General features: G+C 45.8%; 1 protein-coding gene across 2 annotated transcripts in view; it reads left to right on the top strand.

Moving 5' to 3' along the window:
* MAMDC2 (MAM domain containing 2) overlaps nt 1-25,756 on the top strand; it is a 149,584-nt gene that overhangs the window by 66,254 nt on the left and 57,574 nt on the right. For both annotated transcript variants that reach the window (XM_055309421.1, XM_055309422.1), the window contains exons 4-7: nt 1,036-1,120; nt 4,204-4,341; nt 17,189-17,445; nt 21,273-21,366. In XM_055309421.1, coding sequence (XP_055165396.1) covers nt 1,036-1,120; nt 4,204-4,341; nt 17,189-17,445; nt 21,273-21,366 — 574 coding nt within the window. The remainder of the gene's footprint in view (nt 1-1,035; nt 1,121-4,203; nt 4,342-17,188; nt 17,446-21,272; nt 21,367-25,756) is intronic.

The raw sequence follows: 25,756 nt of genomic DNA, 5'->3' as shown, positions 1-25,756 counted from the left end.
GTTGTTCCATCTGAAGTGTTGGAAAAGGAAGATAGACAATGTGACATAAAGCTGAGTGTTGTTTGGAGCAGGCAAGGAGGATGGGATCCCGACTCACTTGGCCAGACATGAAGTGTGATATTCAGTGAGACTGTGTTGTAGAGGACACGATAGGGCCTTCATGAAAACTTTCTCCATTCCTAATTCCCTTTTCAACTCCCTATCCCATCTCTCTCCCTCAGAAAGTGTTGAAATGCTGTCTTCTCCTCTCCCCCTGCCACTTGCAGCCCCTCACATCAGGCAGGACGGATGACTGAGGGAAGGAGCAGTGAGGTCTGAGCTCTCTAGTTTACTCAGACTGCCCAGCCGTAGGCCACATCCTAAGTCTACCAGTGTCGTTGGCAAAGATTGAGCTGAAGTCACAGAAAGAAAAGCAAATACTTTCAGAAATGGGACCCAGAGTGAACCACAACAGTGCCTGAACTCCATCTCACAAATTGTCATGCTCCTCTCTTTTCCTTATGCAAAATTTTCATGTTTTTTTTTTTTAAACAATGCAGATACTACAAATTAATTTATGAGCCTCTTCCATCTCATGGGGAACTTCCCACTGCTGGTCATATTATGCTCCCTGCCTCTTCCCTTCCTCCAACAGCTTTCCCTGCTGAAGACTCTGCCCAGAGTCCCTCACCGTTCTCAGAATGGATTTCCCCAAGGGCACTGGCTGTCCTCTCCATCCACAGCCACATGGTGCTACCAACAAGCACTAGAGAAGGGGATGGTTGGGATAATAGTAGAAGACAGTTGACTCTAAGCTTTTACTGGACACCTCACTCACCTTGTACACACACACACACACACACACACACACACACACACACACATATTCTTTTAATAAAACCCGCTGTGAGATTGGTACCCAGTAGCAATTAGCTGAGACAAGCAATCTCGCTCTGCCTTGAATTGCTGAACAGCTCCTGACCAGTCTCTGAAATACTGAGCCAAGGAACAACAGTGCTGGAAGCCTAACTCCCTTCTTCCTCATGTGTCGTGCAGATTTTAATAGAAGGTGTGCTAGGACAGGGAAGCACGGCCAGCATCGCGCTCTTTGAAATCAAGATGACAACCGGCTACTGTATTGGTAAGTGGGTTTCATTTTCATTGTACCAGAAGGTGAATTGTGAATCTTCTTCTAAAATCTGTTGCCAGAGGGAATCAAATCAATCCTAAAGGGCAAGCTGTTTTATAGCAGTCAGTGCATAATGCAGAGTAGCTTAGATGCTGCTTCACTTGAATGGTGTCCTGTCAGTCCTGTGGGCGGTGGAGGAAGGCTCGCTGGGGTCTGCCTGGACTGGCTGCATTAACGAAGGGAAAGTAGATGCAGCAACTGTAACCTGACTTGCTGCCTGAACCTCAACACATTCTGATAAAAATAATTTCCAGCTTTCTGTGAGCTCAGCTTCTGCCAGAAAAGCAAGCATCATATCGCCTTTCTTCCTCATTGCACTCCATTTCTCTCCTACATACCTTTACCCCGTCTTTGTGTCCCCAGCATTGCTTGGATGCCCCTGGAGCAGGGCTGCCTGGATGCCTCTTCCATGCCGGCCGCTCACCTTCTATTTGTCTGCCATTGGCACTATTTCCTTAGAAAACGAAGACGGGCCCCCATGGAGGAGGCCAGGCCAGGCAGTGGGTGTGCAGGGGGAGGAAGACAGGAGATCAGACAGGCCTGAACATCAGAGATGCGTTTGAGCTGGGGTTTCAGGAAGGAATGGGATTCAGTGAAGTGCAGGTGCAGGGGAAGAGGGGAGGTGCTCTCTGTGGGATGTCCCCAGTGTGGAGGAGGCCCAGAGCTTGCTCACCCACAGGCCAGAAGCCAGGAGGGTGTTTGAAGTGCGAATCAGGACCGCCAAGGGAGTCCTAGGGAAGTCCCTGGATCCCAGCTGGGCTGTGGAGTGTGGATGGTTCTGTGGTCAGCAAGTGCTCCAGGTCAGCAGAGGATGGGCCCCCCTGCCTGCATCCTTACATGGTGACTCTGGGGGCCCCGTGGCAAATGACTTAGAAACAAGAAAATACACAGGAGAGGAAATCCCCCAGGAAGTGGTTGTAACCTTACAAACAGGGCCTGAATGGGGAAAGGTGGGAGATTTGAGAGATTTTTCAACAGTGACAGCCCTTGGAGTTTGACCAGCTGTGGAGAGGAAGAGGGAGAGTCAGAGAATTCTGAATAAAAAAGAGCCTTTGCTGATCCCCTCTCAACTCTGTGTTTTGGCCTTCCAAGGATAATACTAAGGCAAGTGGAAGAAAACATGGGAATGTGACCATGTTCTGAAGGTACAGTGGGGTTAGACCGCTGCACCCGCTGGTAGTGCCCTCGCTCACCTCCTGGGGGCTGGTGTGGATCCCAGAGTACACTCACCAGATGGACACCCCTGGTGCAGCAGCACCTGCTGGCCCTCAGCTCCCTGCGCCCTAAAGCCTCTCTTTCTCCATTTGCAAAATAGATATAAAATGCTTCCCTTATAGGAATAACATGGAAGCTGATGGGATCCTAAGTATGAAGGTGACTGGCACAGTGCCGGGCACTTTAAAAATGTAAATTTCCTCTCTTTAAATCACTCAATGGCTTCTGTTAGTTTTTTTTTTTTTTAAAGGAAAAAAAAATAAAGATAAAAAGCAAAAGGAGTGCCAATACTTTCATCTTATTGAGTAGCCTGATCCCATAATCCCTTCCCTTTCTTTCTGTGCACTCTCTGCTTGTTTGCTCATCTGTAAAATGAGGTTAATAATAGTACCTACCTCATGGGACTGTTTTGAGGATTAAATAAGTTAATTCAGTTAAAGTGCTTAGAATAGAACCTGGCATATTAAGGACTGTTTTGCTTTCTATTTTATTCTTCAGCAGCCCTGGGCACGGAATGTTGGGTATTGCTTGGCAGACGCTGCAGTGAAAAAGTTGCAGATAAAAATCTTAACATTTTTCAGTGATTGCTAACGTAAAAACCCATGGATAGCTATATCAATCAGGGTCCTGGCAGGAAAGAGGAAACAGGGTGCATCCCACCTAATTTGAAGAAGACGCGTTAGGGGCTACAGAGGTGAGGGTAGGTAAAGGAAAACAGCAAAAGCTTATGTGGCAATTCAGAACTGGTAAGAGTGGTGATTCGTCAGACTTTAGGGCAAGGCGGGGGCGGGGGGGTGCTACCGGAGCCTGGAGCCAGTGGCTGTGTGGTGAGGGCTACTTGATAGGACCTGTGTCCTTGGAAGAGGGACACAGCCAACCCATGGCAGCCTGACAGGGAGGGAACTAGAGAAATGAACACCACCAGCCTCATTCTTCTCTTACTTTCCATTGGTCAAATCCAACAGGAAGGCAAAAGGCAGGGGAGACCATTGGTACAGTCCATATAAGTCTACCTCTGGAGGGCAGAGCAGGGTGAGAAAAGGTGGAGGTGGGGTTTGAAGGGGGTAATGGGAGATGACGAGGGCAATCATACTTCATATTTTTAGTTGATGGGTATGGGGGTCCTCATGGTTTGTGAGCTTCTTATTCCCACTAAACAAGCCTGAGAAAAATTTATCTGTGCAAACATGTCAGTGCAACTAAAAGTGTGTGTATGGGCGGGGGAGGTAGGTGAAGTGTCTCTATTTTTTCTTCTCCACTCAGTCACTGCAGAAGAACCCAGAGCCTAGGATATGCCTGCCCTGCCTTTCTGACTGTTTGTTGTTAATAAGAAAAGCAGGGGCTTTTAACACCTAAGAAACATGTCCCTTTGCCCTGGGTATCTTGTCTACCATCAGGAGAGAAGGGGATGGGGAAGTATGCTACCAGAAGGGTGGCAGATACAATTTCTGGAGCTAAGCGGATAGTCCCAAATAGGGCTTTAAAGCAGAGGGGGCTGATACACCAAGCACTAACCACATGCCCAGCACTGTGTTGGGAGTGGCCACACTTACAACCATCCTTTCACAAATGAAGGAACAGAAGCTGAGAGAGGTCATGCTACAAGCCACGTGGCTGGTAAGTGGAAGGGCCATAATACAAAGAAGCAACAATGACTTAAAATTTCCATTATTGTCCAGGGATCCTGGTACGAAGCTTCCAGTGATCAAAGGGAATGAGAAACATATCTGAATTTGGAAGAGCAAACTCTGTAGTGGGTCAGGGTATACCGAGGGGTGACCAAGTCTCCACAAAATGTGTTTCTTTTTCTCTTCTGCCAGAATGCGACTTTGAAGAAAATCATCTCTGTGGCTTTGTGAACCGCTGGAACCCCAATGTGAACTGGTTTGTTGGAGGAGGAAACATTCGGAACTCCCCTTCTATTCTCCCGCAGGATCACACTTTCAAGAGTGAACTGGGTGAGCTGGCGACAGATGGTGTCCTTTTCCCAGGAGAAGTGTTTTCGTCCCTACATTGACCTAACTGTGGCCCTGTCCACAGAAAAAGGAGAAGGGAGGAGGGGCCAGGAGTCCTGGTGGAAGAGCAGGAAAAGTGGGCTGTGAGATTGAGACAACCTGTGGAAGGGAGCTCTGTAACTAAGGGGAAGGCCTCCCGGTTAAAGGCTTTTCTTCACCTGTGACCTGGCCTTGCTCTTTACACATTTCCCTATTATAGTTTACTTTCTTATCTACTTGTTGTTCTATGTTTCTTATCCCTAAAGGCAAGTCTGGAATAATCCTAGATTGTTTTTCACTAAAAATAGATTGAGTGATGGGAACAAGTCCTTATGAACTTCCCAAGTGGCCCTGAGGTGAGTCTCAATTCCCAGTGATGAATCCTGAAAGCAACAGGGCCACCTAGTGGCCAAGTGGGCTGGACTGTGCAGGAAAATGGAGAGGAGAGGTTCTTGGGGATAAGTTGTCTTTGAGGAGACCATCTCCACAGATGGGAGACGTGGGCAAGGGCTTACCTCCTAAGGATTGTGACAGCCCTCACCTGGACTCTGGGAGGCTTCATGAAAGTCAGGGTATCCCCACAATTACAAGACCTTACAGTCCTCAATCCTAAAGGCTTGTTGACTAGAGACAAGATTCTCATGACCGACTTTTCATCAAGATCAAGAATAGGAATTTTGGTTCTGCCGGAAACAGTCCTTTTTTTTTCTAGTTTGATCTGCTGCGGTGTAGATACTGAGGTCACCTGCTCAGTCTTAATAAATTGCTGATAATGACAGTGTGTCCCCATGCCTGAAGACATGACAAATTTTTATGGTTCTTTACATTGATTCTCATTCATGGTAGTTTCTTTTCATGTGAATACTTGTAACCTGGTCTCTAACTTTTTTTTAAGCACCCATCCTGTAGCTTATCTTGGCTCTGGACAGTCTCCATTCTGAGACTGCTCCTACCTCTTCTGTCTCCTTTATAGCCAGACTCTTACACTTAGTTTCCTAAAGGAGCCAGGCAGATGTTATAAAGTGAGTGACATGTAGGCTGGGTGAGGATTGTGGCAAATTAGGAAGCACAGGTCCTGTACAAAGGGTACTCAGCTCTAATTAGTTGCTGCCATGTGAGAATGCAGGTCCAAAGGGCAGATCTTTTTATTTCATAAGACCATCAGGAAGGCAAGTATTTTATGTGAAATTTCCCCAATTTTTTGAAATTGGTAAATATTTTCTTTTTTAAAAAAGATGTCATTTATTTATTTGAGAGAGAAAGCATGAGCAGGGGGAGGGACAAAGGAAGAGGAAGAAGTAGGCTCCCCACTGAGCAGAGAGCCTGACCTGGGGCTCGATCCCAGAACCCTAAGATCATGACCTGAGCCAAAGGCAGACGCTTAATCGACTGAACCACCCAGGTGCCCTGGTAAATATTTTCTTTAAAAACACAGCATGGGCCAAAAAAACACACCTTCAGGTCAGGCCCAGTTAGTCAACTTCTATTTAGCAGACTTTATTTTATCTGTTCCTTTTCTCTTTTCAACATGCCCAGGCTTCTTAAGTAATCATATATTAAAAGGTTGGGGATCCCTGGGTGGCGCAGTGGTTTGGCGCCTGCCTTTGGCCCAGGGCGCGATCCTGGAGACCAGGGATCGAATCCCACGTCGGGCTCCCGGTGCATGGAGCCTGCTTCTCCCTCTGCCTGTGTCTCTGCCTCTCTCTCTGTGACTATCATAAATAAACTAAAAAAAAAAAAAAAATAAAAGGTTGGAATCTCCTAGGATCACTTGCTTAAGACAAATTCAACATTGGATCTAGCATTTTCATTCATTTGACTCTGTATTGGGTCTGATTGGAAAAACGACAATAAAATGGCACATTCCCTATGGTCCTTGCCCAGTTTCAAAGAATATATGTTCAAGAAAGGGAAAAAGAGGGATGCCTGGGTGGCTCAGTGGTTGAGCATCTCTCTTTAGCTCAGGGCATAATCCGGGAGTCCTGGGATCGAGTCCCACGTCGGGTTCCCCGCATGGAGCCTGCTTCTCCCTCTGCCTTTGTCTCTGCCTCTGTCTCTCTCTCTGTGTGTGTGTGTGTGTGTGTGTGTCTTATATAAATGAAATCTTTAAAAAAAAAAAAAGGAAAAAGATTTCTATCATACATGGATGTAAGACAAGGTAGCATGTGTCAAGTGTTCTAAGAGTGGTCCCCCCACTTCCCTCATAAAAGGAAAGTGCGGGGTATTCAGAGACAAGAGAGATCACTTACTGCTTGGACATTCCAGAAGACATGATGAAAGAAGTCAACTGCGTTTGAGGAATGGATAGGACCTTGACAGGCTGAGACAAGAGAGGGAGAGTGATGCATGGTAGCAATCACAGGGGTATCGGAGGAGAGATATGATTGGGAGAGTGGTGTAGGGCAAATTCGCAAAGGCCTCAAATGCCAGGAAAGAGAACTTAACTTTATAATGTCGACAGTGGGAGACCATTGGAGGTCTTTGAGCAAGGAGAGATGCAGTCACAGCAATGTAGTTTAGTTAACCAGACAGTGTTTATCTCAGTAAAGAGAGGACCAAACAGTAGAACAAGAGAACAAAAAACACTCTAGAAATGATCTCTTTAGATACATCTTAGGTCACTTACATAAATAATTGTGATTAGAAAACAAAACAAAACAAAACAAAACAAAAAACAAAAAAAAACCAAAACGTTTTCACTTACTTCTTCTAAAAGAAAGGGCTAGTACTTTTGGAAATGACAAATGACTGGAATATATATATATATATATATATATCCATCCATCCATCCATCCATCCATATTTTAGCCCTACGCACGCAGAGCCCAACTCCATTTGTGGCCATTGTAGGAGCCACACTGTAAGTGTCATGTGGTGAGTGGGTGATAACCTAGCATGACAGATTAGTCCACCAATCTGGTTCATTCAAAACAACAAAATGTTGCCAACTCTTAAAAGCTTTGTTTCAAGGAATATGACAACTTACATAACTTTCTGTCATATCTTAAGAATTTAGTAAAGGAAATAGAATCTTGAAAGAGTAATACATTAAAATGTTATAACTCTTGATGTCATTAACATAGATGTCTGAACTTAAATATGGGGAAGTGTCAGAAAACTTCTCCCAAATCACTTAGTTCGAGTCAGATGCACTGATATGATGACTTAATGACCACTTGTTCTATGCATCATTTTTCCTTTTTTTTTTTTAAAGATTTTATTTATTTATTCATGAGAGACACACAGAGAGAAGCAGAGACATAAAGGAAAGGGAGAAGCAGACTCCCTGCGGGGAGCCCAACATGGGAACTCGATCCCAGGACCGTGGGATCACGCCCTGAGCCAAAGGCAGATGCTCAACCACTGAGCCACCCAGGCGTCCCTTCTTTTTCCTTTTTTTTAAAGGTGTTCTTTCTTAAATAATCTCTACACTCAACGTGGGGCTTGAACTCACAACCCTAAAATCAAGAGTTGCACGCTCCACCAACTGAGCCAGCCAGGCGCCCCATATCATTTTGCATCCTCAATGATGATGAGGACCAGTTGGTTAGGGAGAACACATATTTCTTGGGAGAGGCAATGGATCTGTATCCTACTATCAGGTCATCCATTTGACTTTGTCACTTGAGTGTCATCCATCCTCTGAGGAGTGCATCATCCCTAGACTTTCCTCACTCTCATTTGTGTCCATGGAACATTCCAACCTCAGCAGTGTCAATAAGGAACAGAGAAAGAGGACCAGGCTAGGAGTTCAACACTTGTGCTCCAGACCCAGTTCTCCGAGTGCTGGATTGCTTTAAGCAGTCCTTCATCTTCTCAGGGTCTCTACTGACCTATTTTCAAATGAAGAATTTGAATTCCATAATCTCTAAGATGGCTTTGAGTTCTAGTATTTTAGTCCTAATGCTGTACATCCAAATCTCCAAATTCACCACTCATCGTAACCAGGGGGAAAAATAAACTAGGGAAACCCTGAGCTGAAGAAAGCTACACAGACTTCTTTGTTTCAGGACTTCTTGGTGCCTTTAATACAGTTCTGTGTTAATGGGTATTATGGCATTTCTCAAATTATTCAAATACCAAAATACTCTGTAAGCATGCACAATGATGCATGACTAACAGAGCTGTGAAATAAATGATATGGGACCACAGAAAAGTGAAAGATCGCCTTGGTTTTGGGGGTTCAGGGAAAGCTTTCTAGAAGAAGTCATCTCAGAACTGGAATTTGGCTAGATGGATAAGAAGTACAGCATATGCAGAGGCGTACAGGCATGAGAGTGGATACTTTATTCAGTGATTGGAGAGCATTTGAAAGTTCTGGGATATGAGGTGATGGCAGAGTAACACCCAGACCTCAGTTATGCTCCTGCTCATGACAAGTCCGCAGCCTGGGTGCCTACGTTCTACTCATTTTCCCCTGACTCTCTGCTGTTTCTCTTGAACTTCTACACTGATGATCAGTTGTGGCCAGACAGCTGTCTCCTCACCTAAAACACACACACACACACACACACACACACACACACACACACACACACTCAGACCCCTCACACATGGGCTCCCATATAAGACTTCTTCCTATATACAGTGAGGCTAAAACAGATGAGTTCTAAAGATTCTCTGATATTTTCCTTGAAAAGCTCTCTGCCCATAGGACTCAGAGTTTTGGCCAGAATCACTATGGGGAGAACAAAAAATAATAATAATAATAACCTTCCAGTGCTCTAAATTAAGAGAGGGGGTTGCCTTTCTAAGTACATTTGCCATCTACTGGGTGTATTGATTTTTCCTGAGCTCTATCAATTTGGGTGGCAAAGTAAAGATTAAATGGTTCAGATATCTGCCCACAGCAGCAGATTTTGCTCAAAAAAACTCATCTCATGTTCATTCATTTACTGGAAGCAGCTTAGGCTTTCAGAGAAAAACCAGCAAAGTGAACAATGGGGGCAAGCGAAGCTGTGTGTCCGCTTAGACACTTCCAGGGGTTGAGGGACACCTTCAGGAGGGCTCTGGCCTTTGTGTTGTAGAAGAAAGAAGAGTGAATGTGGTATCTGAAAAATGTGACACATATACGAGTTTTCCTCATTTGACCATGCATTTTTAACAGCCCCAAACCATGAGTCTGATCTTTCAAATGGGCACTTGGTCTCCGAATGTCTGTCTCAGGGTGGAAATGGCTAAAATAATGCAGTCAGAACTCTCGTGAGACATCTTGGGAATGTTGGAGGGGATGGGATATTATCCTGCTTTTTTGTCATTCAATTCCGATTCATCATGAATGGATTTTTTTTCTTTGTTAATATTTTATGAAGTGAAACAAAATCTTTCAGGAGGTAGCCTATTGGTAGCTCAGATCATTACTGTTTCCTACCTGCCTTGGCAAAAAAAGAAGGTAATTACTGGGCAAATAATGAGGGAAATCTGTTTCTTTGCTGAGATTTTAAAAATCATATGCACGTAGGGTGCCACTCTGAGAGCTGAGCAAGGTTTCAAAACCTAAATTAAGGTCAGAGTGATTTTATTCCCTCCAAGATCCTGAGAGGGATGGAGCATCTTTCTATAATTCATGGCCACCTTTTCTCCTTTCAGTTCAGACAGAGCTCAGGCATCCTCTTAACAGTGCTATGCATTTGCTCTCTGCATTGATCCACTTGGTTCCTTGCATACACTCTCAGTGGGGAAGCAGTTTTATTAATTTTCTCACCGTTACCTTTACACAGGCTCTGCTCGTTTACCTTTCCCTGTCCTTGGATGACTTACCTTATCTTTCTGGACACTTTGAAGTATGAACTAACAGCCTCCTTCTCAAGGGTTTGGTTCAGCCCTGTCAAAACTCCAACATCTCATCCGATTCAAATGTCCCCCCAGACTAAAATACGGTAGAGCCATAGAGAGAAAGCCATTGGCCTTTTTTCTTCATACTTCTTTTGCTTTTCCCTTCATGTTCTCCTACTTACTCTGCTGCTTCTGGCTCCTCCAGGGTAGGAGGAGGTGTGACAGTGGAACAGAAAAGGAAGGGATGGGAACAACAGATTTTATGTGACCAGTCCTATGGAAGCTGGAGTTCATGGCCTTTATACTGCATGTGGTCCTTTTGAGAAAAGTCCTTTCAAGACATTCTAGCCTACCTACCTTCTGAGCTGGCCACTTAGGCTAAGGAAAATCTCAAATCTTTGCCCGTGCCAAACTGGGAGGTACAGCTCACTGGCAACGGAATCCTTTCTCTCCATTCTACCCCCAGGGTCCCTATGGACGTCTTTTCTCTAGATGTATATGGTCAAGAGTCAGAAACTGCCTTCTGTGCCCCCACAAACCCCAGTTATCACTGATCAAGTTCTCCCGAGAACTCTGAGCACCCTCCTCTTGAGGCCCAGGGCAATTGAAGAACTCAGGGATTTCTGCAAGCATGGGTCAGGGGGAGGTTGGATGGTGATTCCCTCTCATGGAGGTTCCACTCTCTCTATGAGTGGTTCCATTAAGCCTCTTCTCTTGGATCAAGATAAGAAAGGGGAAGCAATCCCTTTCCTTTTCCTTGGGAGGTCAAAAGAAAACACATTGCAGGTTAGCTCCGGAACACCAGTCTTCAAAGAGACTGTCTACAATGTCTCTGATCCTTCTCATATCCTCAGGCTGGAAGGGAGAGATGGAATACATCTGGTGGTGCCAGCTTAGATGCCAAGGCAGCCACAATGTAGCATATCCTACAGGGATAGTCTGGTACCAGACCACAGAATGGAGGTACTTGTCACCCATCATTCTTGGCACTGAGGACTTAGCAGAGACTAGGAGACATCCCAGTTCATGTTCATTTATTACATTTATGTCATCTCTGAAAGCTGTCTAAAAAGACTGGAGCCTGACTCTACTATACTAAACTTACCCAAACTCTTAGAACTAAAGATCCATGAAGATCAGTGTTGGATTTGTAGACAGGAAGAACAGGCATGGTGAACTCCCATATTTAGGTGCTGTCTCCTCACAGTGGTAGCAGACCAGTGGGTTTTCCCAGCTGGCGTATGCTTCCTCAGACCATGCTTTCCCCCTTCCCCAGGAGACAGCTTGTCCAGACAACATGACACGGATATAGACGTCGCAACTGGAGCACAAATGTGGCCAACAAGGCCAAATCACAGCTGAGTCAGAGGATGCCTTGGCATTGGAGCCAAGCCGAGGGCAATTTTTGTGGAATGCTGGTTAGCCAGACTGTTTGAAAATAAAATTTCAGGAACTGCCCTCAAAGTTTTTTTTTCCTTAATTCAAGGGGAAAATGGCTACCTAAAAGGGGCCGCTGGTTGCACATGAACCATTGAGCTAACATGGTGACATGTTACTGCATACAGGGAAGCAAGTGTACATGCGCAGAAGGGGCCTTTGGCTGACATCGCCAAGATTTTGATATTTTGATACAATTGGAAATTGTTTTTTGTTGTTTTTTTCCCCCTAGGAGCTGTAGTCTCTCTGTGTATAATCTAGAATTAGGGAAGGATAGACTAGCTCTAAGTCTGAGTATGGCAAAGCAGCAATGGCTTTGGGTGGGTGGGTGGGGTGACACTGCACTTCCCAATTTTTAGTTGTATGGAGAACTCATGGCCCCGTCATAGACTCTTTCATTTCCAGTTGAAGTTTGATTACTTAGACATCTTTGTGGCCAGGATCCCTTAATATTTGTTTCCTTATAGGATGTGTACATCTAAGGTCCATTTAGACCTAGTTTCGTCCTACTCAAACTTAAAGGGTCAGACAAATTGCCTCTCCCAGGTATTCTAAAGGCCCTAGCACCCTGCACCAGTTAGAAGGATTGGCCTCACTGAACTGGGCAGGAAAATTCTCATAATACCAAACACTAGAGATGTAATTCCCCAAGAATTCCAAGCTACCTTCTTCATTCCCCTTGGAAAGGTGCACAGAATGGTGCCTGCATTCCTCTAAACATTTGCTCTTCTTCCTCGGGGTAGGTTGTACCCGATGACACACACAGAGCCTGGGCTGGTAGTCAGCCCTCCAGCCTGGCCTCCTGTGGCAGACACCTGGTGATTTGTGAATCATCTGCCCCGCTTCAACTGAGATGAGCCAGCTACCTTTTGTTTCCCAGTGAGAAACACTCTTACTCAGATTTTCAGTAAATAGTACCCAACTTTGGCAACAATTGAATGATGGGGAGGCGGGGCAGGGAGGGCAACAGAATGCGGTCTAGTCTAGTGGCTCCATGGGAGACTTGGTGTCAGCAGTCCTGGTCTCAGCACCAGCAGCCTGTCTGACTCACTGTGGGCACATCACATTGTGTTTGCTGGATGGTTTTTGGATCAGAAATGACTGTGGCTCACTTGGCTGAGTGTCTTGTACATGAGTTGTTAATGAAGCACTTTAACGGCAGATTCATGGATTAATATGTTGTCCCCACAGCAGGTGACTAACTAGCCTTTAGAGAAGACTGTCAGATATCTGTCAATGGTGAGGAAGATGGATTCATAATGGGATGGGGTGTGAGACATTTCTGTGCACCCTACAAGTAGAATGAATACCTCCTAGTGGATTGTGAGGTCTCCTGGGATCACCAAGTCTCCCAGAGGCCTTGGAGGTACTCCTCACCCTCTGGGGAATGATTTCCCTTGTCATGGCTGTGTCAGTTTGGGTCCTCCAAGAGGAAGACCCTAAGCTTGGATTAGGTGGGAAAGAGATTTATTGGCTGTGAAGGGTAAGGAGAGAGCTGGAGTGACTGGGGCCCAGGTCAACAGGTCTGTTAGGCATAGTAGCTCCCATGCCTAGGAGCCATGACATTTTTAGGGGTCCATGAGAATGTTTTCATTTTATTTATTCTAAAATCAGTAGAAAATGAGGTGCCTGGGTCAGTGTCCAACTCTTAGGTTCAACTCAGGTCCTGATCTCAGAGTCATGAGATCGAGCCCTGCATCAGGCTGTGTACTCAGCGTGGAGTCTGCTTGAGATTCTCTCTCCCTCTCCCTCTGCTCCTCCTACTCATTCTCTCTCTTTCTTTCTTTCTCTCCTAAAATAAATAAATAAATCTTTAAAACAAAATCAGAAGAAAATAATGAATGTGATAATAATGAATAAAATCATCAGCTAAATTGTATTCATCTTTATACTAAAATAGAATCTTTAATATGTTCTAAGGAGGAGCAGACCCACTCCGGCCAAAGTGCCCAGGGCTCTCGAAAGTCAGAACGTGGCCCCAGCTGGGGAGGGCCTGTGGGACAGCAGAGAAGGCTGATACCCGGGAGGGGAAAGCCAGGCCAGTGGGGAGTTACTGAGGAGCCCAGGTCAGGCGGAAATGGCCCCTCCCCAGCATCCTGCTACCCTTAGGCACCAGCTGAGACCAGCCCGGTGTACGTGGCCTTGGCACAGGCGCCCGAGGGACCCAGAGGTGAGGCAGCTGGAGGCTGTCAGTGAGATATGGTCCCTGCAGCAAGTTCACCCAAAGGCGGCATGAGCAGCCCACCTCCACAGCCCCCGCCAGGAAGTACCAAGGAAACAAAATAGGGGCTCTCCACCCAGTCCCCTCCCATTGCTCCCCCTCCCCGCATATCTTGGCAAGGGACTCTGTTTCATTACAAAGAGCAGTCAATACTTCCTCCCTGCCTTTGTTTTTTTTTTTTAATTTTTATTTATTTATGATAGGGGGGGTGGGGGGCAGAGACATAGGCAGAGGGAGAAGCAGGCTCCATGCACTGGGAGCCCGACGTGGGATTTGATCCCGGGTCTCCAGGATCGCGCCCTGGGCCAAAGGAAGGCGCTAAACCGCTGCGCCACCCAGGGATCCCTCCTCCCTGCCTTTGACACAGGAGCGCCCAGTGAGCAAAGGTGTGTTACCGAGGCTCGCTGGGTACATGTGTTCTCTATTAGCAAAGTATTCTTGGGGAGGCTGGGCCCCCACAGCCTGGGCGTGGGGAGCTTAGTGGGGAGGCCTGCCCTTCCTTCCAGTTCAGAGGTCCTCTGATTTGATTCAGTCTGACATTCTGATTCCTTTTTTTTTTTTTTTTAAGATTTTATTTATTTATTCATGAGAAGAGGCAGAGACACAGGGAGAGGGAGAAGCAGGCTCCTTTTGGGGAGCCCGATGTGGGACTCGATCCCAGGACCCCGAGATCACACCCTGAGCTGAAGGCAGATGCTCAACCACTGAACCACCCAGGTGCCCCCTGACATTCTGTGTCTTTGTTTAACATCCCTTCCCAGAGTCAGCAAAGTGGGAGTCCGTCAGCTGTTTCCAGCCTGCAGATATGCTTATTTGGCATATACAGAATTTTTATAAAGTTGCGGTGGTGGGTGTTACCGGTTGAATTGTATTTCCTCAAAACCATATGCCCAAGTCCTCACCACTACAACCACCACCACCTCCCCCAGTACTTCAGAATGTGACCTTATTTGGTGGTAGGGTTGTTGCAGATGTAATTAGTTAACATGAGGTCATACTGAAGTAGGTCCCTAATCCAGCATGACTGGTGTCTTTGTAAAAGTCGTTGGGAGGGTGGGGGTGGATTTAGACACAGAGAGACACGTGCAGAGAGAGAATACCACGTGAACATGAAGGTGAAGATCTCTTAGCCAAGAAAGGCCAAAGTTGCCAGCCAGCCACCAGATTCCAGGAGAGACCCTTCGAAACCAATTTACCTTGACCACCCTCAGAAGAAACCAATCCTGCTGACACTTTGATCTGGAACTTCCAGCCTCCTGCGCTGGGAAAAAAAATCCATTTCTGTTGTTTGTGATACTTCATTATGGCAACGCTAGCAGACTCAGACAGGGGGTATCTTTTTTAAATGGATAGATGTGCTATGAAAATTTATATTTTGGGCTTCAGTGGAAAAAGCCTACGGCACCGGGCTGGATGTCGGGGCACCAGCTGGGAGCAGAGGGATGGATGCATTCAGTGTTGGGCCAGAGAACCTAACCCATGCAGGGGCTGCCACTCTTGCCCAGCCGCGTGAGAATATGGGCTGAGTGCCATCTGATTCTCTGAGTTTCACAGAGAAGCTTGTTTTCTATTTCTCATTGCTGATGAAATATGATTTCAGATGTTGGCAATGAATCGATCACTCGATTTTTCCCCTGGACCCACTCCACTTCAGTGGTATACTTGATCCGGCTGGCCCTCTGGTCATCTGAGCCTGTGATCTTTATTTACTCACAGTTGCATGTCTTGGCAAGATGCTAAGAGAAATTATAGTTAAACAAGGGAGATGGTTCAGGGGGTTGAACAATTTGCCGCCAGGAGAAAGCAAGCCTTGATTTATTCACCTCTCTCCTCTGCCATGTTGAGGTGAGGACCTTTCTGAGACTGTATCTGTGCTTTGAATAACCATTTGTCAAGGGCCTATTGCACACCAGGTGGTGTGTTAGAAGCAAAGCAAGTGTCCGGTGCAGGAAGGCATATCTCCTTCCTAATACCCTTGTTGCTATTGTGCTGAGTATAAAAGGGATTGTTGTTAATCAGACACCGCATAATAAAACAAAATATTAAGCTGTAATTGTTCTGAACTTATAAATAGAAAGGTCATTGTCGAGAAGCTACAATGCATCGTGTTCCTCCATTGCCGCAGCTTACGTTGCTAATGATGACAACCAGCCTTTGCACAAAACAGACAATGGGGAAGGCATGGTACCAGAATCATTAATGACATTCCTTTATTTCATTGTAATTGTATTAGCCAGTCACAATGTGCCAGGCCCACGGTGAGCACTCCACATGCGTAATCTCATGTAATGCTTGGACCAGCCCTGCGAGGGAAGCCTTTGGTTCTCCCTCTAGAGATCAGGACATTGAAGCCCGGAGATGTCCAGTAACTTGCCTGAGGTCCTAGCAGGGCTTGACCTCAGGTCACCTCAATGCCCAATCCAGGCTCTCCTCCCCCTTCCTGCTTCCTGGTTACTCTCTTGCACCAAAATGCCTCTAACAGAGGTCGGTGGTCAACCTGTGGGCCCAGAGCCCACGAAGGCCTTGCCAAGGGTGATGTCCCAAGTCCAACCTCCCGAATCCCAAACCTGTCAGCATATTCTGTTAAAGAGGCAAAACTTGTAACCTAGTTTGAAGTCAACATGTTAGTTTCACTCAAAAAAAAAAAAAAAAAAAAAAAAAAAGACTTGGGCAGCCCCGGGTGGCTCAGCGGTTTAGCGCCACCTTCGGTCCAGGGCCTGATCCTGGAGACCTGGGATCGAGTCCCGAGTCGGGCTCCCTGCATGGAGCCTGCTTCTCCCTCTGCCTGTGTCTCTGCCTTTCTCTCTCTCTCTCTCTCTCTGTCTCTCATGAATAAATAAATAAAATCTTAAAAAAAAAAAAAGACTTGCCCACATTTTGTGTGTATTGTAAAGATGAGCAGGAGGGTCCCTCTGTGACCTTTTAGGAACAGATGGTATGCTGATCTTAGAAGTAACTCACAGAAGCCTTGGGAGAAGCAGGGCCCTCCTGGGGTCAGGTTCGGTTTCTTTCCACAGCTGCGTTCAGCTTGTGAAAATTCCAGTGCTCTGCAGCTGATGCATCTACCTCTGTAGCTGTGTATTTTGCTTCTACCCAAAGTCGGGCAATGAGAGAGAGTGGACGGTTCTGGTCTTGTCTTAGCAGAGCACATGGAGCTCCGTGCATTCCCCTCCCAGCCAGCACCCCCATCGGCCCATGGCCAGACTTCGTGCGCCCCTAACTCATCCACTTCTTTGCCACACACACCCCCCCAATTGCCTTGGAGCAAATCCTAGCATCGCACTGTCCCCTGAACCACCACCACCAGCCCCCCCCAACCCCCACCCCCCCAATTCCCACCAGCCTGCCTTACACTATGTGTCACCCTGTGATTTTCAGGCCACTACATGTATGTGGACTCGGTTTACGTCAAGCACTTCCAGGAGGTAGCGCAGCTCATCTCCCCGATGACCACAGCCCCCATGTCCGGCTGCCTGTCATTTTACTACCAGCTCCAGCAGGGGAATGACAATATCTTCTCCCTCTATACTCGGGATGGGGCTGGCCTCTACGAGGAAATCTGGAAGTTGGGCCAGCCAGGGAATGCTGCCTGGAATCTGGCTGAGGTGGAGTTCAGCGCGCCCTACCCCATGGAGGTAGGTGTGCCCTGGCCGGACCCCTCTGCGGGGGTGCAGCTCAGGCCCGGGAGTTTTTATCTTCCTTCCTCTCCACCCCCTGAGACCCCCTCTGCTTCTCCCTCTTCTTCTCTTGTCCCTCTGTCTTCCTGCTGCTTACTATATTTCATGGGCACACGTCCCCTCTGAACCTCACACTGTGGTCGCGAGGCAAAAGAGATGAACACCCTCTAGGTGAAACCCACTCATGAACTTCCATTCCTGAGAGCTAGGATGAAGCATTCCCTTGCTGGAGGGAAGAGTCTTTCCAGAGAAAGAGAGAAGGAAAAAAGAAAAAAAAAAACCAACTTATTTTCTTCTCTCCACCTTTACAATATAAAGAATGTCATAAAAATGAGAGATTTATGATTGTGGCCCCACTTTGAATCAAGGCTGGGTGCTTTTGTTTTAAAACTTTTTATGGTTATGTGAGTGATAAATATCCAGTGCAGAAGAATGAGAAGATTTAGGAAAGCAAAACATGCTAAAACGGCCCACGCTGACCCTGCAAGGATGAGAACACTAACATTGTGGTGTTTGTTATTATGCGCCTTCTTTCTAAGCACATATATTAATACACACCTGTATCTATGTTATATTCCAGCACTTATGACAATCCAGAGTAGATAAAATTATCCCCACATTACAGATAAGAAAGGAGGAAAAAAAAAAAAGAGAGAGAGAGCCCCAGCACTTGATCTTTTTTATCTAGGTCATATAGCTGGTGAGTGCCAGGCACTTAGGAAAATTCTGGACTAAATTCTGACCTAGAGCTGAAGGCAGATGCCTAGATCTGTCTGAGGACTCCAGAGAGCTACTAGAATCAATGGGTGCAACATTGTACTTGCAGATTTGGGGCTGTATGTAGTCTCAGTTACCACAGATTTATACATATTCCTTCCTTTTCACTTTGTGCTTTTTGTAAGGTCTCCTCTAGTTCCCTTTAAAGTGCAAAAGAAGGCAAAAGAAGTGGATTCTTCTTTGCATGCTTTTTGGTGATGCCATCTGCTCACCTGATGTGGGGCGCTTCAGAGAGCATTGGGATTGGATGGGTTTGTGACATGTTCTGTCCACTGAAGACAGGCCTGCCACTCCCTTTGCCCCCTTCAGCTCCCGTCCTACACCCCCATACAGTTCCAGAGATAGCACACTGGATGTGTGCTCTTTCCTCTCCCAAAGTCTGACGAGGCCTTGATTTCCCCTCCAGGCCAGTGGAAAATTTTTAAAGTTTGAGTTATAGGGAGAAAAAGAAATGCACATACTGTTTCAGAAAGTTTTCCTTCTATTAAAGTCAAATGAGTCACACACACAGTGACGACAGTTTCTTTTGCAAACTCCTTCCATCCGACCATAAACTCCTTGGGCAACATTTGTGTGAGTGCGGCTCTGCCGAATTTTCTTTTACATCCGTGCTTGAAAAGTCACAATCCTGGACACTACTACACTTCAGTATGTATCCCTCGGGTTCCCATGTGCGTTTGCTCCAGCAATCTGACTCATGATGCTGCTACTGTTTGCTAGTGGAAATTGCCAGCAAGAGAAACTCGCTCCGCAGAAATCAGTGAATTGAATGTCACCATATTCTCAAATGAATTTTAAAAAGGAAAACAAACATCTAAGAACCTCTCCCACCCTTTCCGAATAAGAGGGAACACGCTGGCACATGGGCTGTGATTTGCAAATTTGGATCAGAAGCATTCTCACCCCACCTGCTCAGTAAGACCAAGCTCCATCATTCACTTTATCAGCGGGCACCCTGAAAATGAAATGTCACGGACCTGAGCTATGTTTGTGGAGTCCATGGCCCCTTCTCACTGGTCCATGTCTGTCCCCTGTGCTCTCAGCCTCCCCCCACCTTTGCCAGCAGCAAACATCCAGGGCCCCTCTTAGATTTTGCAGAATCCAAGGGTCTGTAGGACCACCGTTTTTTAGCTAAACAGGACCATCTTGTCCACACTCTTTCTTTCAAAACTAGGGAAACGAAGACTTAGGGAAAGGAAGGAACCTGCTGGGGCTCATTGGTGCTAAGTAGGCTCAAACCTGAATAGGAGTTCCAGAGAAGTCAACCTGGAGAAATCCGCATGCATTTAGTACAGAGCTCAGTACGCACCTGACTCTGTGCTGGGGGCTTTATATACCTTATCTCATTTAATCTCCTTGATTGTCCCACAAAGTAGGGGGTATGCCTATTTTATAAATAACAAAGGCAAAGCCTTAAGAGGGCTCGCAATGTATTCAAGGTCACCTAGTTAGTACCAGAAATGGGATTTGAACTGTGGTCCGTCTGCTTCCAAGACACCCTTCTCTTTAGAAGAGGTTTGAAAACTAGAAGCCTAGGGGTCAGGTCCAGCCTACAACTATTTGCCTGGCTGCTCTCTAGAGTGGTGGGTTGGGTTTTTTCCCCTGTTTTTTTCCATGTTTGTTATAGTGTTTAAGTAAATGGCCAACACTGAAATAGCCAAAGATTTCCCAGGAGAAATCTAGAGATCCAGGTCCTCTTGACAATTTGGTAGGTCCTGACACTTCAGGCCCAAACTCCCACACATTAGCAACTGAGGAAGCTGAGAAGCAGGCGCCCCTATAGACTGAGGTTGGGTTCCCCATTTCAGGGCATTCTGCACCCAATTCTGCTGTATCACACCAAGCTCATGTCATGTGTTTATGTCACCTGCCTGGCCTGAGTTTCAGACCCTGCCAACGTTGCATCCTCTCGTGTTAATTCACCAGAGTAGGCTGCACACTTGGGTGGTTTCCCCACTGCATCCCCCACTGTGCAGCGCTGTGTGCACTGCTCCCCATCCCCAGGGGCACCAGCAGAAGGTAGCAGATGGACCTCAGAGTAGAAGCCGGTGGCAGAGAAGGGAGAAAAATGAGAGTTGAACTCATGAACCTCATGTTCCCTCTAACTATCTGGATGTGCCTGAACATTGCTGAAATGCTGACATCCATACATAGCATTTGGGGCCTGATTTTGCCTTTGCAGACAAGTAATAGTCTTCGATCTTGCATCCTTGTCCAGAGCCGTCACAGAGGATTTCATGTGTAAGAAAAGGGAAAGAATCCCACAGTGCCTTACTTCTCTGTGAAGGGCAGTTGGAAAGCCGGGCCTGCTTTCCCCAAGTAGTTCGTTGTTTCTGTAATGACGTAGGTCATTAGCAAATTGTCGATTCTGTGGTTCTGTCGGAGAGGGATACACACTCAAGGGGGAAAAATCCACCAATAAAATACAACACAGGGCTCAGTACTCCCTCCCCTAAAAAAAATGGTGGCTCAAGTCGGGAGCTACTTGAGATTTAGGAACATGATTCCTAACATTTGCCTATAACCTGTCACCACCTGATTTGACTGGCACATCATAATTTTTTAAGATTTTATTTATTTATTTATTCATGAGAGACACAGAGAGAGGCAGAGACATAGGAAGCAGGCTTCCTGCAGGGAGCCCAATGCGGGGCTCGATCCCAGGACCCGGGGATCATGCCCTGAGCCAAAGGCAGACACTCAACCACTGAGCCACCCGGGTGTCCCTGCCACATTATTTTAAATCATAGTTAAGAGGGGCCCCTGAATGACTCCATCCATTGAGGGTCTGGCTCTTGATTTCGGCTCAGGTCATGGTTTCAGGGTCATGAGATCAAGCCCCATGTTGGGCTCCATGGAATCTGCTTAGGGTTTGCACTCTCCCTCTGCCTCTCTCTCTCTTTCGAATAAATAAATAAATCTTTTAAAAAATCTGTAAATCATGGTTGAGAGCTCTGAAGCCTAACAAAATCTGTAAACCTGTAGCAATACATCATCTTCCTCTGCAGGTTATTTTTGAAGTTGCTTTCAATGGTCCTAAAGGAGGATATGTGGCTCTCGATGACATTTCTTTCTCTCCCGTTCACTGCCAGAATCAGACAGGTAAGCATTCTCTTTTTCTTCTGGCTCACACAGGGAGTTTTCTTGGTAGATGCCTGTGGTTGGGCTTGATTTAATTCTTTCTAATTTTCTTGCCTCTCCTGTTATCTCCTCCTTTAAAAAATTATTTAATCAAATAGTCATTTTTCTGCTACATTACTCTTTTTTTTTCCCCTGACAGAGTGAATTTAATTTTTTTGACACCACAGGCCAGTTGTCATGTGTTAAGGAGCTTTCACCGTCCCTATCTACTAGGTAATGAAAATTAAATACAAACACATTCCCTCCTCATCTTTCTCTTTTTAAAAAAAAGAAGATTTATTTATTCATGAGAGACACAGATTGAGAGAGAGGCAGAGACCTAGGCAGAGGAAGAAACAGGCTCCATGCAGGGAGCCCGATGTGGGACTGGATCCCAGATCCTGGGATCACGCCCTGAGCCGAAGGCACTCAACTGAGCCACCCAGGTGTCCCTCGTCTTTCTCTTTAAAGGATATCTTAGATCATGTACAGGTGGCTGAGTGGGTGGGAAAAAATTCTCAAACTCTCAAGTCGGATTATAAAAACTCTAATTTTATGTACTCAAGACCTATAAATGTCTCCATGTTTAAAGATGTTAATATTTGGTGTACATTATCTCTATGACAGTTTGTGATATTTATAGTATGTACTTAATTTAATTTCTCTTTCTAAGTAAATCCTCAAATTCTTTTATCGCGGCCAATTTTGTAATTTCCATAAACTTAGTGTTTGGAAAAGAGAGGAAATTTTTACTTTCTGGAAAAAAGGGAAGCAAATTGATTCAAAATAAATTAGGAAACAAATGTTCTAGGGGTGCCTGAGTGGCTCAGTCAGTTAAGCATCTGCCTTCAGCTCAGGTCACGATCCTGGGGTCCTGGGTCCGAGCCCTGTGTCAGGCTCCCTGTCAGCAGAGAGCCTACTTCTCCCTCTCCCCACCCCCCACTTATTCTCTCTCTAATTATCCTCTCTCTCTCAAATAAAGAGATAAAATCTTAAAAATAAAGAAAAGAAATGTTCCAGAATGTGAAGGATGACACTATATTCATGATAACCCAGATTAATGCAACTGACCTTAGCTGTTAGTGTTTTTTTTTTTTTTTTTGAGAGGCCCCAGGGAGGCAGTGATTGTCCCATCTTATTAATGAGCCCTCATTCTGAGTTTTAGAGCATGAAGTAAAGTTTTGAACCTGGCCTTTGTAGTATGACTTTCACTTAAGATAGAGCTGGTGTCTAATTTCATAAGGCTCACATTTCACAAGCAAGGGGACTGAGAAAGATAATGTTTTCTACTTGAGCTAAAGTGTTACCTCCAAATTAGAGAGAAACACTCTAATGTGTTAAAACCAAATATTTTTTTACTAATTCTAATTTTAAAAATGATCTAGCGAAATGGAACCAGACTAGATATGCATATTTACATATTTTCATTAAAATGATTTAATCCAAACTATAACCCCAAGATTAAAGGGGTCTCGAAGTTGGACAGTTCCCTAATCTCATGAGCTAGTATTTCAGTGGTGGTATCGTAGTTGCATAACCCCTTTATCATTATTTTTGGAAAGTTTCTCCTGTTTGTCACCAGACATTTACATTGAACTTTTCTTTATTTTTATTTTTATTTTATTTTATTTTATTTACATTGAACTTTTCTATTTCCAAGTTATTCATATGGGAAAAGGGGTGTTTATTCAGTATCTGCACAGGATTGATGGTGGGGTGAAGATGCAGGTGAGAGGTTAACAGTATCTACTGAACCACCTTACAAGTAATGTTTGAAAACACTCTCCCTTTTAAAAAGATACAGAATCTATGTGAGGGCTTTCCCACCGACTGGTGAAAAGAAAAGAAAGATTCCAGCAAAATAAGGACTATTTGTTAAAAGGTCCAATAGCCCCTCAGTCTGTAAAATTCAGCCCGCATACAGGTCCTTCCTCTGCGGGGACCACCAGCGATTCACAATTTCATGTAATTAGGTTAGCCAAGGTTCCATACTGGTCTTCAGAACTTCCCAACCTGGCAACTTTGCTTTAAACTGGTTTAATTGCATGATCAAGGTGTTCTGCTCCAAAGTCGGGACTTTGGATTCACATCACTGCTCTGCCACTTGCAAACTGTGTGACCTTGGGTATGTTAATTAACCTCTCTGAGCTTCTGTTTCCACATTTGTGGGACAAGGTTAGAAGGATCTGTCCTGCACAGTTGGGAAGATGATGAGTTAATTTCTGTGAAGGCCTTAGCAGAATATGGCACACAGAAAATGCTTGGCCATGAGGCTTCGTGTGATTTACTTAACTTTCAAAATATGCCCATCCTTTCCCTGGGGACCAGGGAGTCAGATTGAAACTGAGGAGAACCAGCAAAGGGCATCGCTTTGGTGAATGGCGAGCTGGAGCCTCCTTTGTGCCGTTCCTTCAGCAGCTGTGGGCCAGATTCTGAGTCTGAGAAGCTGAGCCCTCCGTTTTTCATACTTCATCTTACATTTCACAAATAGTTTATGCCCTTCTGTTTCATAACAGGTGCCAACATTTTTTTCCTTATCTTGGTTAGCTCCAGACTTGTTGTCTCTGCTTTTCCCAGCTGGATCTAGCATTTTCTTCCCTCATCCCCTTTAGTAGGCCGAGACAGGAATTATTTCAACATATGAAGCGTCTCGTTCCCACCATCTGGTTGGGCTTAGTGTTAATCCAATCTCCCAGACCTGGGACCCATCACAGAGTCACAGGTGTTAAACACCAGTGTCATGTCGCTCCCCAAGTATTCCCCCAAGATGCTGCCAGAGAACAGTGAGACCTCCCCATGCCCCCTCCTTGAGTTAGGGCAGTTCCCTTTCCAAGCCTCTCCCACCCACAACCTCCCTGTCCTCCACCACATTTGGCTTAGCGCCTGGACCATGGGAATAAGCTCTCATTTTAAACTGTAAAGCCTTGAATGGCTGACAGGTGATTCCACTTATAGGGATCCTGTCTTAATGCTCAGCCCCAAACTGAGAACTCCCACTGCTCTGCCATATATAGGCCCAATCTCCTCTCGGGGCTTGGGTCCACCCTAGCCCCAGGCCAGGGACTGGAAGGGTCTTGACACTCGTGGATATAACCCTCAAAGATGTCTTCCTGGGCCTAAATGCCATTTATGTCCATTTGCCAACAACACACTGCCCTTTTGATATCTGATTAGAAACCTGGCTCTGGTCGTTGCCTTGGTTACAGCCGTAGCGACCTTAGCTCAGACCTCAAGCATCTCCACAGCCTGGTCAGTGGCCCAGCCCCAGCCCCTGCTCCATCAAGATTCCTCAGTCTGGTGCCAGGTCCTACTCACACTGTCTCCCAGCCAACTTCAAGCTGTCTCAGCCTGCTTTCGGGCTGGCTTGGGCTAAAATAAAACTCCTGTGGCAGGTTAGCAGCCTACAGAGCATGCTGTACCCAGATCTCCAGAGCGCTGCAGGGGCTGAGGATCCCAAAGCCTGCTGATGAGCGTTTACAGTTCTCAGGCTGGTACGGAGTCCATCTCCATGAACCTCAGGGTGGGAAATGCTGCCAAAGATTCTTCTCCAACAGCAGCACCCTTCACCTGATTAGAGGATCTTCAGAACCTCTCATTTCCAAAAAGCTCAAGTGTCAGAGAGCAAGTAATTAACTACATCTTACATTGTGATGCTTTTTGGTACCTTGCTCAAAGGGCCTTCTTCCTTTTTTTTTTTTTTCCTTTTCTGATCGACTGATGTTCAAGGGCTGCCAACTGCCTCTGGTTCCTCCGTATGCTTCAAAGGGGTCATTATCGCTCAACTGTCATGGCCACTTGGCCCATATGCTCTGAAACCAGCCTTAAGCAAAAGCTTTCCACCCACCCCAGATCTCTGGCGTGCTCATTTTAGGTCACAAATAGGCCCTCTGGCCCCCTCTTCAGGAATTAGATGCGGTCTCATAGCAGAAGCGGCGTTCAGGGTGGAAGAGATTTAGGCTTTCAGTTATGCTTTGGAGATTTTCTTTTTATCAGGCCTCCTCAGGACCCCAGACAAATCCATTTCTAGGGCTAGGTATTTAGCAAAGGAATAAAATCATGTTCTCAGAAACATCTTTCCTGAGTGGCTCAGTTTGTCACCATGGAGAGAACTGATCTGTGCTTACTTTCAAGTTTTAATACCACCTCTCACCTCTCCTGCACACATAGTAAATGAGTTATGGTTCTCTTGTGGCTGCCCGGGGGAATATTTCTGGGGATGTATTCCCAATGAGTGATTATACTGACCTGCCGCTCTCTGTGTGCCTGGCTTTCGGGAGTGCCATACCATTTTCTGGGCCAGACGGCTATCGATGGTGCATTTTCAACTACTTTTTCATTACCAGGTAGCAGAGGGGTGACTAAGACTGGAGAC

This window comes from Nyctereutes procyonoides, unplaced genomic scaffold, assembly GCF_905146905.1.
Source record: "Nyctereutes procyonoides isolate TBG_1078 unplaced genomic scaffold, NYPRO_anot_genome, whole genome shotgun sequence".
Classification (NCBI taxonomy): Eukaryota; Metazoa; Chordata; class Mammalia; order Carnivora; family Canidae; genus Nyctereutes; species Nyctereutes procyonoides.
Note: the sequence above shows the minus strand (reverse complement) of the source record. Positions and strands in the feature narration are given on the sequence as shown.